This window comes from Crotalus tigris, unplaced genomic scaffold (genome assembly GCF_016545835.1).
Source record: "Crotalus tigris isolate CLP2741 ecotype Arizona unplaced genomic scaffold, ASM1654583v1 scf7180000017573.2180621, whole genome shotgun sequence".
Lineage (NCBI taxonomy): Eukaryota > Metazoa > Chordata > Lepidosauria > Squamata > Viperidae > Crotalus > Crotalus tigris.
Genome location: NW_024096483.1, coordinates 408,612 through 422,449, shown reverse-complemented (window position 1 = coordinate 422,449; position 13,838 = coordinate 408,612). Strand labels below are relative to the sequence as shown.

The 13,838-nt window shown below is 38.1% G+C and overlaps 1 protein-coding gene across 7 annotated transcripts in view; it reads left to right on the top strand.

Moving 5' to 3' along the window:
* Nucleotides 1-13,838, top strand: part of SPATA13 (spermatogenesis associated 13) — a 97,819-nt gene that overhangs the window by 78,429 nt on the left and 5,552 nt on the right. For all 7 annotated transcript variants that reach the window (XM_039356282.1, XM_039356304.1, XM_039356274.1 and 4 more), the window contains 7 exons: nt 2,733-2,869; nt 3,014-3,193; nt 5,304-5,489; nt 7,201-7,380; nt 8,110-8,342; nt 11,280-11,409; nt 13,330-13,702. In XM_039356282.1, the coding sequence (XP_039212216.1) occupies nt 2,733-2,869; nt 3,014-3,193; nt 5,304-5,489; nt 7,201-7,380; nt 8,110-8,342; nt 11,280-11,409; nt 13,330-13,702 (1,419 nt within the window). The remainder of the gene's footprint in view (nt 1-2,732; nt 2,870-3,013; nt 3,194-5,303; nt 5,490-7,200; nt 7,381-8,109; nt 8,343-11,279; nt 11,410-13,329; nt 13,703-13,838) is intronic.

Below are 13,838 nucleotides of genomic sequence, written 5' to 3'. Positions count from 1 at the left end.
TTTTGCCATTTCCGCAAAGTTAGAAACTTTAAATATCCATTCTTCTAAAGTAGGCAATGAGTCCTTCTTCCAATATGAGCCTACTAACCTTGCTGCAGTTAATAAATTCAACATTAAAGTAGTTTCTTTGTCATTTAAATCCACAAAGATACCCAATAGGAATAATTGAGGGGTAAACTTTATCTTCCTTTTAAAAATCTTTTGAATGTTCCACCAAATCATAATCCAAAAAGCCTTTATCTTTTTACAATTCCACCAAACATGAAAATATGTTGCATCCATATTACCACATCTCCAACATTTGGGTTGTAAATTTGGATACATACAAGATAATTTTTTAGGATCTAAATGCCATCTGTAAAACATTTTATAAAAATCTTCCCTCAAATTTTGAGCTTGTGTAAATTTAACATTTCTAATCCAAATTGTCTCCCATAAGTCCAATGGGATCAGATCCTGGATATTCTGAGCCCATTTAATCATACAGTCTTTAACCAATTCTGTTTCAGAGTCTAATTCTATTAAAGCATTGTAAATTCTTTTTATATGGGCCTGACTCTGATCTTTAATCTGAATAACCAGATTTCCATCTTCTAGTGTTATTCCTTCTTTCTTATCTACAGTCCACCTGTCCACTATTTGTAAATATTGAAACCATGACTGTAGAATATTTTCTTGCCTTAATACATCTAGAGATTTTAAATGCCAATCCGAACCTGACCAGATTAATAATTCTTTATACGAAATTTTATCAAAGTTCATCCCCTTAGAAATCCCCTCAATTGCATGTCTAGGAATCCCCCAGATAGGTATTTTATAGTTTAACCTATAATAATACTTTTTCCAAACTCGAAGTAAGGCACTCCTCAAAATATGTAATTTAAAAGCCCGGTCCACTTTCTTATTAAAAATTAAATATGCATGCCAACCATACATTAAATCCCACCCTTCAAGAACAAGAATATCCTTATTTGTTAAATTAAGCCAATCACTTATCCAAGTTAAGGCTGCTGCATCATAGTATAATTTCAAGTTAGATGCTTTAAGTCCTCTTTCTCGGGCATCTTGCAAAATCTTAAATTTAACCCTTGGTTTTTTTCCCAGCCCAAATGAATTTATTGATACCCTTCTGCCATTCCTCCAAATTTACATCTTTTTTTAAAATAGGTATCATCTGAAACAAGAAAAGAAACTTTGGTAGAACAAAAAATCACCCTTTATTAAAAGATAGCAATGTGAGCGCCTTTTTTTCTCTAGCTTATGGGGCCACCACCACTGAAAAGGTTCTCTTTCACAAGAGAACATTTCTCCAAACATTGAAATGAGGATTATTCAGAAGATGACTTAACATCACTCTGGATAATGGAAAACCTGTGACTGTTTTGTTCTCCTGAACTATTCCATTCTCAGGTCTCCCATCCAACGTAATCAATATGGAAGGACATTAGCAATTGAAAGCCACTGGCTTTCCTACCTTCTGTAAGGCATGTGCAGGCACAGAATTTTTGGGAAAATATATTAACACTAGTATTTAAATAATTAATATATTTACACCTTGCTGTTCATTGGTTCTCAGGCTTTGTTTCAAAAATGAGAGCCAGTTTGGCATAGTGCAGGGGTAGGCAACCTTGGCTCTTTTATGACTCGTGGACTTCAACTCCCAGAATTCCTGAGTCAGCTATGCTCAGTTGAAGTCCACGAGTCATAAAAGAGCCAAGGTTGCCTACCCCTGGCATAGTGGTTAAGGTGCTGGCCTAGAAACCAGGAGACTGTGAGTTCTAGTGCCACTTTAGACATGAAAGCCAGATGGGTGGCTTTGACCCAGTCACTCTCTCTCTTAGCCCAACTCGTTTCACAGGGTTGTTGGTGTGGAAAAAATAGGAGGAAGAAGGAATATTAGATACAATTGCCACCGTGTGTTATTTATAAAGAAATAAAGACAGGATAAAAGCCTAATAAATAAATAAGGGATGGTGACTACTCTCATCTATACATTATGAGAAAATTTCTAATCAACTGTGTTGATAGAATCTTGGAAACATACCCTATAACAATATTCTTCTGTGTAATGACACAAAGCATTAAATTGGGAAGAAGGATATCCTTAGTTAATTGGGGGGAGCTGTTAAAAAAAGGATTTCTTCCATTATACCTAATTAATAACAGAATAACAAGAGTTGGAAGGGAACTTGGAGGTCTTCTAGTCCAACTATCTGCTCAAAGAGGAAACTACCTATACCAGGGGTAGGCAACCTTAGCTCTTTTATGACTCCTGGACTTCAACTCCCAGAATTCCTGAGCCAGCATGGTCATAAAAGAGCCAAGGTTGCCTACCCCTGCCCTATACCATTTCAGACAAATGTCTGAGCTGGTTTCATGCCGGTTTCCAGGCATCTGAACTTTGATCATGTGGCTGTTAGAATGATATGATAGTTGTAAATAAGTACCATTTGTAAAGTTACTTTTTGAGTGGCATTGTAACTTCGAACGGTCGCTAAATGAATGGTTGTAAATTGAGGACCACCTGTATGCATTCAATTCTTTTCCTTACTTTGAATATGTTTTTAGTAGCTTTTTTCTGTTCTAGTAGATTGGTATGCTTTACTGTTCATGCAAGTGGTTATGATAAATAAAAAATCAGAATCTGGTGCCATTTTAAGAAAGCATTTTGTAAAACAAATATGTAATGGTTTGACAATACCTAATTTCTCAGAATTTCCCTTTCCCGCCAGGTGCTGCAGATGGTACCTCTGAATCTCCAGCTTTAGTGGATGATAATGGCAGTGAAGAGGATTACGGCTATGAAGAACTCTGCCATGCCCACCCAAGGTACTTGCAGCCTGGAGGCGAGCAGCTAGCTGTCAGTGAGGTAAATTTCTAACTTTGGAATTTCCAGACATTGCAACCGAAAATATGTAAAAGGTTCCACATTTTTGTCACTGCAGTGGCTACTGATCCTTACCCTTTGGGTATAGCAAGATCTTTTTCTTTTAACAACATGTTTTTATTGCAGCTGATAAGTGATGGAAATGTGGTCTGTGCCGAGGCTCTCTGGGATCACGTGACCATGGATGATCAGGAATTAGCCTTCAAAGCTGGAGAAGTCATCCAAGTCCTTGAAGCTTCCAATAAAGATTGGTGGTGGGGAAGAAATGAAGACAAGGAAGCTTGGTTTCCAGCCAGTTTTGTCAGAGTAAGTGAAGCAAGACCTCTCTAGCTTTCAAGCACTTGTTTAATCCTTGGAGACCTGGTTAAATTCTGTCCTGCTTTCTTTCCCACCAAGACCTCTAGACTACAGGGATTCATTGGATTATTTTTCATTTTTCAAGTTATTCCCATCTATTAAAATCATTACTGTCCTGCTCTTCCATTTCTTTCTGTTTGTTTTGTACTGTACTGTACATAGAATAATCTTTCTTGAGCTGAGCTCAATTCTTGGTGACATGGACCATCTTTGGGTAATGTTATGACAATAATGCAAATGCATTTGCCATTGCCTTCTTCTGATGTGTTTTTTTTCCAGCTTCCCAATCTAGTATAGAGACCTTATTTATTTATGTATTTGCTTATTTATTTGCTTGTCTGTTTATTTCAAAAGACTTATATTGATGTTTATATTGTAGCAACAACTCCAGGTACTGTACAGCTAAAACATTAGTAGCCCCCAAATTATAAAGTAAAATTATTGCACCTTGGGGCAGTAGTCTTCCGTACATCATCATCTTGCTGGGCTTTTGCCTTTTCCACCCCCATGCTTGCCAGAAGAGACAGCTCCTCAAGACCTTTCAGAAGGCAAGGAGGTTGAATCTACCTGAACTCTGGGGAAAGGATGGAACACAACTGCAGGGGCAGTTTTAGAGGAGGCTCTCACTATATGATATTTAAGGCAGTGGTCCCAAACTTTTCTGGTTTGGCAGACTGGTGGTGGTAGGGAAGGATGGTTCCGTGGAGTAGCAGGCATGCGTGCGAGCATGTGCAACTCCGTTTGCTCAAGTGGCAGACAAGTGTGCATGCGTGCCACTTGCACAAATGGAGCTGCTTGCGCAAATGACCACCACATGCATGAATGGAGCTGCACTCGCATGCGCTCTCACCTGCCACTTCTGCAGACCGGTTCCGAATGGGCCATGACCCAGTAGTGGGCCATGGGCAGGGGACCCCTCGTTTAAGGGAAGGAATCTATCTGACCTAGTGGGATGGGCAAATATCCTCAGGAAGAGGCAGTCATGCAGGTAGCCTGGTCTCATGCCATTTAGGGCTCTAAAGGGGATACCCAACATCTTGAATCGCACTGGGAAAGAAACCAGAAGCCAGTGTAGCTCACACAGCAGTGCTGTAATATAGGAAAAATGTGGAGCACTCAGATCTACATCATTGCTGCATTCTGGATCAATTACAGCTTCTAAGCACTGGTCCAGCACCAGGATAGCATCACTTAGCCAGGGAAGGAGAGGTATTATTGGGTATCATCAGCATAGACAGAGACCAAAGTCAGCTTTATTTTTTCATTCCCAAATACTATTTCCCTTGTGTGCAGGCATTTAATCTTTCCAAATTGCTGATTCTGAAGAATATCATTTTTTCTTCTGCTTGCAGGAGAAAACCATTAATAAGTAATGATTTCAAAAAGCATATTGTAAAGGCTAAATAGGCAATATAAAGGCTAAGAGGTTCCACTGTTGACAGTTAAGCTGTTGTTAATTGAAATTATTCTTGAGATCACTTGTTGTATCTTTCTAATTAAAATGCAACCTCTCCATACTGATTTTTAACTGGTAATATCTAAAACAACAGGTGGACAACCTGTCCAGAGCACAGGGAACTCCTACTCTATTTTATAGCCATGAAAGCCTCTAAAATTGTTCTATGAAAATATGAAATACAGATAATCCTTGATTTAAAACCATTCATTTAGTGATCATTCAAAATTACAATGGCGCTGAAATAAGTGACTTATGACCATTTATCCCACTTATTGAAGCATCTCCATGGTCATGGCCCACGGGCTGGCCGTTTGACACCCCTGCTCTAAGGAGGGCATTCAGAAATGGGATAGCACAACTGAAAAGGTCATATAATCGCCATCATGTTATTTGACATGATTATTTGTAGGGAAACTTTGATAACGGTTGTAGAAATATGGTAATGAATGTGGGAAATAATCCTAGGTATACCTAGAGAAGATACTTAAAAAATATCAAGTACATTGCCCTCATATTGACATTATATTTCTGGAATGATGTTGGATATAGGTGTACTTTTTCAATTCAGTTGTTTGGTCTCCATTCTACTTTTCATTCCAGCTACGAGTCAATCAAGAAGAACCTGAAGAATATTCTAGTGGCCTCCAAAATGAAGAGCCAAATATAGATCCTGAAAAGCATCGCCAAAAAATAGCAGAAAACAAAGATCAGATGAGAACCAATGTAATTCAGGAAATAATGAACACAGAGAAGATTTATATCAAACATCTGAAAGACATCTGTGAGGTAAGCTATAAAATGATAATGTAATAAGGGAGAAGAAAAGAACCCAACTTTTGTCGTGTAGAGTCTATGAGCCGTCCAGAAAAGTGACGTGGTCCCTAATGAAAAGCAGTATCACAAAAACCCTTCTGACTGTTCCTTTCTTTTTCTGTGATGTGATTTAAGCTGATTCACACATCCACATTGCCCCAGTGCAAGTATGGGCTACAAGCCATATTATACTTCTATCTTTTTTTTTTTTTTTTTTGCTCCCCAGACCACTGGGAAGGCCACCTTCCCCTGTCTTTTCCTGGTACAGAACAAATTAGTGTTTGAGAAATAGTGATGGCCCAAGTGACAGAAATGTTTTATATATTTATTTAGTTCCTGGTCCATTGATGGATATTAGACAGGAAGGTATCAAGTACAAGGGTGAGTCAACTGGTTGAGTTTATGCAGAAATTCTGTCAATAGAAACCACAAAGCACAGGGTCTTTCCTGGCTTGGATGGGAGCTATAATGATGTAAGAGAAAATCCCAGCAAGGTTATCTGGTCCACACAGTCCAGGAAGAACATCAGGTCATTACTGTGGACAAAGTCATTTCCAGCAGGTCAGTCCATCTGAGTCAGTCAACATAAGGCTGCAGTATGGAAAAAACAGAGAAAAACAGAAGAAAGTGACAGGAAAGGCAACATGGGCAAAGAGAAGAAAGGAACTACAGGTAGTCCTCAATTTACAACAGTTCATTTAGTGACTGTTCAAAGTTACAACGGCCCTGAAAAAAAGTGACTTATGGCCGTTTTTCACAGTTACAACCTTTCTAGCATCCCCATGATCATGTGATCAAAATTCAGATGCTCGGCAACTAATTCATATTTATGACTGTTGCTGTGTCTTAAGATCATGTGATCACCTTTTGTGACCTTCCGACAAACAAAGTCAATGGGGAAGCCAGATTCACTTAATAACTGGGTTACTAACTTATCAACCACAGTGATTCACTTAACAGCTGAGGCAAGAAAGGTTGTAAAATGAGACAAAATTCACTTAACAAATGTCTCACTTAACAACAAGTTTTGGGCTCAATTGTAGTCGTAAGTTGAGGACTACCTTTAATAAGTCAGTGCCATAATAACAAATATTTATTATAAAATTTGAAAAAAAGTCTTTTTCTGTTTTACAGAATAAAGGTTGCTGGTGATCATGACTTCTATTGAATATTTTTGCTTTGTCTCAACTGACCCTGTGTCTATCAAAAGCTCTTCCGATCACTTTCCCAAGTGAAAGAGACACTGACTTGTTATAAATATTTCCCCAACTTTGTTTTGAAAAGATACGGAAAGGCATTTGCTACTACTCAGACTATGGTGTGTTTTTTCAGCAGAAAACCAAGTCATGAGCCTATTCCAGTATACTGCACTAGATTTTCTTGCCATAGAAATATAATATAGATGTCTGGGAGCAAATTGAAATGTGTTGTCCAGATGCTGAATTAAAACAGTTGTTACTTCCTTAAAGTAAATTAATTCTGTAATGCTGTAGAATTCAATCCCTGTATATTGACTTTGAGTTGTGTAAAATAATTGTTCCCTAGAAATCTACAGAATGATTGCAGTAGACAAGTAAGGAAATGTTATGACTGAACTTCTTTTAATGTAAAGTGGTAGAGTGCTTACCTTCAATTTTTAGTTACCCTGATCAATATTAAGACCTTTTTCGGTTGGATTTCTTAGGGATACATTCGGCAATGTCGCAAACATACCGGAATGTTCACATCGGCCCAGCTAAGCACCATATTTGGAAATATTGAAGATATTTACAAATTCCAAAGAAAATTTTTGAAAGATCTAGAAAAGCAGTACAACAAAGAAGAGCCCCACTTAAGTGAAATAGGATCCTGCTTTCTTCAGCATGTAAGTTGGTTAAATAGCCTCATTTGACTAAGTAGTAAAGAGCAAGAGAAAGGGAATTTGGTGAACTGGAGAAACCTACAGTGAGACAACACTGCAGAATTAACGTCAGCATAATTCAGTAAAAGTTATGTTTTCTGAAGAGGCAAAGGTCAGAATGAGGAGGCTGATTATGCAAAAAGGGCCAGGACTTGGGGGTTTATAGTAAGTATATTTTAGGGCTTGGGTGTCAAACTGCTAGCCCATGGGCTGGATGCGTCATGCCAAAACTGTGCCCACCCCAATGGAAAAAAAAAGTCACAATACGTCACGACTTGTCATGTGACGTTGCGAGTTTGACACCTCTGTTTTAGGCTTATACCAGTTTTTAGTGTTTCTCATCTCTAAACGTTAGAGAACTGTGCTGTAGATTTTCAACAGTTTGGTGCTGGGGCTGCACTAAGGGGCTTTGCTGCAGGGATTCATTCATTCTGGGTCCTGCATGCCTGACTGATTGCCAAGCTCAATTATTCATTTTTAGTCAGCTTTCTGAGAAACAGTCATATTGTTTCTGTGCCTTTGCAGGAAATCCAGGTGTCTTACATCCCTGTCCTCTCCCTTTCTTCACTTTGAAACAGCTGCAGGATTGCGAAAGCAATTTCTACAGCTTGCAGTTTATCTGTGCCTTTAGTTTTCTCCTTCCAGCTGCGAGATATTTTAAAATTGTTTTTGTATTTTTGTTTTTACTTTTAGCAAGAAGGATTTGCAATCTATTCTGAGTATTGTAACAATCACCCTGGAGCCTGCCTTGAGCTTTCCAACCTGATGAAGCAGAGCAAATATCGCCATTTTTTTGAAGCTTGTCGCCTCCTTCAGCAAATGATTGACATTGCCATTGATGGTTTCCTTCTCACTCCTGTTCAGAAAATCTGTAAATATCCCTTGCAGCTTGCTGAATTATTGAAGTACACCACTCAGGATCATAGGTAAGGCCAACTGGTTAGGTTTTTCTGTGGGAACGTTCCACATTCAGGTTAGCTTCTATCCACTGACCAAGGATGCTTGCAGGATATGATCTAAAGCAGGGGTAATCAACCTTGGCTCTTTTATGACTTGTGGACTTCAACTCTCAGAATTCCTGAGCCAGTGTTGACTACCCCTGAAAAGGATATGATCAAATGAAAGCAGCCATGATGGGTGCAATAAACATTCCTCCTTTTTTCATGTCCATCACAAGCACACAAATAAAAAAGAGAGCCCTTCAATTGCACCCTTGCCTTTCAATTTTTCCAGAAGCACAGGTTTAAATTTGTATGTCCTCTTCATATACAATTCTTAGTGATAGTGAAAAGAAACTTCTAAACCATCTTGAGAAGTAGGTAAAATTGTTAAACTGTGCTGAAATGTAAATTATGTATTTTAGTTGAGAGCATTCAGTTAAATTGGACTGGAACGCAGCACATGCAGCCCATGATACCCCTATACCCCATGGAATTAAATTTTAAAGTGGAAATGGTTGGCTCTCGTAAAGTTTTTGGACAAGAATGACAAAATCCTATTAGATTTCAATCATTTTGCAGGAGACCTATTGAGATTTTAGCATTTTTTGTGCAGTGTGACAAGGATAAGATGAAACAATTGTTTTGAAACAATTTTATAACCTTGTGGAGAGGGGATCCTCAACCTCTTAAAAACATAGTTGAGCTAGCCTTACACCGCCCTAGCCCGACACTTTCAAGATATGCTGGACTTACAACTCCCAGAATTTACAGACAGCACTGTCAATTTTTGTGACAGATTGAGGAGCTGAGGCCCTTCTGGATATAGTTTTTGAATTACAACTTTTTGTAGCTCTCAGCAAGCATAGTCAATGGGTGGAATGCCGAGAGTTGTAGCTACTTACTAAGGTAGGAAAGATTGATTTAGAAGATAAACCAATCAATTCTCCACACCTCACTGAACTGTTTTCTAATTCTTACAAACTGAATGGAAATTACTAGTGTGAGAGAAAGTGATCTGTTGGATGATAAACTATGATTCAGAGTTTTAATACTTTTTGATTGCTTAACATGTCTGTTATAAGTTCTGCTATTCTGAATGGACTGAAAGTGCATGGACTGCGTAATCAAATAAAGAGGAACTTTACTTGCTTGATATCCAACTTTTCACCCGAGAGCTCTAAAGATAGGCTGGATGACAGCTCCCATGACTTTCAAACTACATGACTGTACATCCCTCTTGTAATCCTATACCCTCGCAACAGTATAAATCACCCACTTCCTACATGGACATTGCAGGCTGATGAAAAAAGGAAATGTAATCTAACACAAACTAACTTCTTCCTAGATTTCTTTGAGCCACTCAGTACCTCTCAGCACATTCTATCTCACCATTAGAATGAACATAAAAGTCAGTAACTATGCAAGGAGAGAGTTGTAATTCAGAGACAAGGTCAGTCCTAGGTATACCCTAGTACTAGCTCTGTGATTATTTTAATTGGAACAATCTGCTTAAGAGCCTAGGGAGTTGTTATCAGAGCTACAGAGGTCTATAACCTTTTCAGTCACTGAACCTTCTTGCCTAATGTTATGCAGGCTGTCTTGCCATCAATTTTTTTTTAAATTGCTAGTGAGATTTTAGCACCCTTATCTAGGAGTCATGCAAGAACTCACAAGACTTCAGTGTTCCCATATAAGCTCATGAAATCTGATTTGAAAATGGTGGGATTGTGTGAGTTTAATACTCGTGGAAGATTTTGAATGTTACATTTTTATTTAATGTATTGGTCTTTCAGTGCTTTCTAGGAATGTTGTAAATGGTTTGGCAATTTTGCTGGCCCCCTGGCCTGTGGGTCACTTCTCTAAAAGGAATGAGAGGAAAATGGCAAATTTGCACTGTTTGAAGTATCCATAGCAGCAGTTGAGAACTCAGTTTATGGTCTTTTCAGTTAATTGCAAAAATGTACTTGTTGAAATCATACGGTCTTTTTACAGGACTGTTATCATGCTAGAGGTTTCTTAGATGAATCATGCCAGAAGTACCGTAGGGGTTGTTTGGAACATCTTTTCTAAATTTAAAGGTGGTTTCAAAAATTGCTCCACAGGCAATCTGTTTTTTCCAACAAGACTGAAAGCTCTAATTTCCATTGTAAAAGTGCTCAGACAATGAGGCAATTAAGTGTGGGATTCATTTTTTTAAAAAAACACAGTTAATATGCAACCTGGACAGGAAATTGCGCTGGTTATCTTATGCACCCTTTTTGGATATAAATCCCTTTCAACTGCAGCTACACTCCAGATAGAGAGGAGTGTGGGAGATATTTGTTGTCTTTGTTCTTTGGGATTAATGCAGGGCTGTCTTGGAGATTTTGAAAAGATTTGTAGAGCTTTGTACAGAAAAGGCTTCAGCCTTCCTTTTATCTGAGCTGCCCCATGTTCTCTCTGCCTAACAAAGGGGTTGCTGTTAGAGCCATTGTCTCTGTTCGGTGGGAAGAATCCATCATGGTACTTGTAGAAATGGAGTCTCCTGCCACTCTCACCACTGCCCATAAACGTCTGTCAGAGAAGATGCTAAAGAGACTATAGATTGTTTCCTATATGTGTGGCATTTTGTAAGGCTATTAAGACATTGCTGTTTCAGCAACCTTTTGGAATTTGGCAGATAGGATAATTCCCTCTTGTAGGAGAATGCTTAATGCGATGTATTTATGGAGTATTACAATTATTTTTTTTCCTTTATTAGACTGATCATTCCTGTGGTTTTTGCTATTGTTTTGACTTTGTATTTTTTTGGCTTGATTACTGAATCAGGTAGGTATAAACTGCTCAGGGTCACTTTTTTTTATTAAAGTAGGATATTAATCTAGTAAATGAATAAGATGCATCCTCTGCAGGGATTGACCAGTATCTTTCTTTCTTTAACAGTGACTATAACAATATCAAGGCAGCACACGAAACCATGAAGAACGTAGCTTGCCTCATCAATGAACGCAAACGAAGGCTAGAAAGTATAGACAAGATTGCTCGCTGGCAAGTCTCCATTGTCAGTTGGGAGGTGAGGAAACATTGCCAGGCATTTTTCAAGCTTGAAGACCCAGGGTTTCTCCCCACTGTTTCAAGGGGTGTTTTCTTATGTTGTGCTGCTTCCACTGTAAAAAGGTGGTTGTTCATTTCCATTGTGGTGATTATGATTTACTTCAAATAATTTATTAATTTATTTCACTTTTATTTTTCTCAATGATTCATCAAGTGGCTGATGTCCTAAAAACTCAACAACTCAGCTGCACCAAATTGTTTCTGCTTCTCCTCCAAAAGGCTTAAAAAAATCTTAAGAACAGCAGAATCATTCCAAACCAAGAAGCAATGTTAGAAATCACTGAACTCAATTATTTACTTACTTGGGGATTTTACAGAGATTTTTGTAGCAGCTGGGTGATATTTAGTTGTATACTTGAAATTGAGAAGAGGTGAAGTTAGAGTCAATATAGGTTTTTCTTTTTCCTGAATACTGGTTAGTTTTTCTTCACACTCTACATTTTGAGGGTATAATCTGTGCAAAGGAGAGGCATTTTTACTTAACTGGGCTCTCCTAGTTTTTGGTTATTTTTGTAAAACTGCTGCAAGTAATCTCATTGAACTGGGATTGGCAACTTGGGGGGGGGGATTTTTAAAACAGTTCCATTTTTTGAGAGATTTTGGCAATCATAGTCCATGATCTTGGAGACTGGGGCACTATTTAAGAGTATAATAAAATCCTGGAATCCTTAGGTACCTTTCTGATAACCCTTGGATTGGAGAGATAATTTGGTTTAAATCTAAAATCCAGTACAATCATGTATGTTTAGGTTCAGAATTCAGTAAACATTTGAATCAGCCTGTTCAATTCTGTTTTGGAGTGGCCAACTATCATTTAGGGCCTCTGCACATATTGCTATAACTAAAAACAGGGTTATAAGCACAACCACAAAGTTTGAAACAGAGAAAAAGAGACAGAGGCAAAGATCACGTTCTTCAGTAGAAAGAAATCCCTATGGAATTTTTATTTTAAAAAATTAATGGAAATACAAATTTGAAAGAGAAAGGTAAGGAAAGTAACGTATTAAGTATGTGAGAAAAAGTCCAAAAAGTGAAATAGAAAAGATAAAGGAAGACAAGAAAAGAAGCTGCTGCAATTGCAAGTACATTTATATTTTATTCTCTTTTCTCTAGGGTTAAAAGGCATAAGCTTTTATGACTAAGCTTAGGCCTTTCAATAAAAGTATTAGTCTGAAAAAGTGCTACTGAAGTCTTGATTTTTGTGTAGCCTAGACTTCACAGTTCTTCTCTTAAGTGACTTAAACAATGTTTTAGTGACTTTAAGATAGTAGCTCCAGGTGAATAACGGGAGAAAAGCTTACGTCCCACCAAACACTCTAGAGCAGGGGTCTTCAAACTTGGCCCTTTTATGACTTTTGGACTTCAACTCCCAGAATTCCTCAGCCAGCCATAAAAGGGCCAAGTTTGAAGACCCCTGCTTTAGAGTATTGCCACAAGGGTCTCTGACAGGGATAGATATTGTCTGTGGCTGTTGTTCACCAAGAAATAATCTTCAATATTTATGTACGCAACAGACCATTTCACTGGCTTAACTGGAGATGGAGAGGAGGGACAAATGAACCTCCTGTCAGGGATCTATTGATGATAGTTAACATAGGTAACAGCTAGCTCTAATATTTTAAATTGGCGATGGGGTGGAGTGAGATGTCTTCCCCATTCTGGTGAGGGAAGGTTTTGCTACATTTACTGACATAGGTATAAAAAAAGAGTGGCAAGCAGTTCAGGCTTGGTGGCTACCATATTGGAGACTAAAGATTAATAGATTAATAGTAAAGATTAATAGAAGCATGAATTATTTATCTATCTAACATCATTCATGGTGCTAATAAAGTAAAATTTGCTATCTCCTTTTCTTTTCATTTTTTTACAAATGCTTTAGGGGCAAGACATCTTAGGCAAAAGCTCTGAATTAATCCACTCAGGGGAATTGACCAAAATCTCCAAACAAGGCAAAAGTCAGCAAAGAACATTCTTTCTTTTTGACCATCAGCTTGTGTTCTGTAAGAAGGATTTATTGAGAAGGGACATGTTGTATTACAAAGGCCGGATGGACATGGACGAAATGGAGGTGGTAGATGTTGAGGATGGCAAAGACAAAGACTTTAATATCTCCGTAAAAAATGCTTTCAAAATTGTAAATAATGCTACAGAAGAAGTTCACCTATTTTGTGGGAAAAAGCCAGGTGATAAAAAAAAGTGGCTGGAGGCTTGTATAAATGAGAGGAGACGAGTGCAAGAAGACAAAGAAATGGGTAAGTATTATCTTTTGCTAAGCGAAAACTTTAGAGTGGAAATTTGGAATATTTTCCCATTGCACAGTCTCTCCCACTGGCCTCGTTGCCTAACTCCCCAAATCACCAAAACTATATTGAAAATGTTCATGATGTA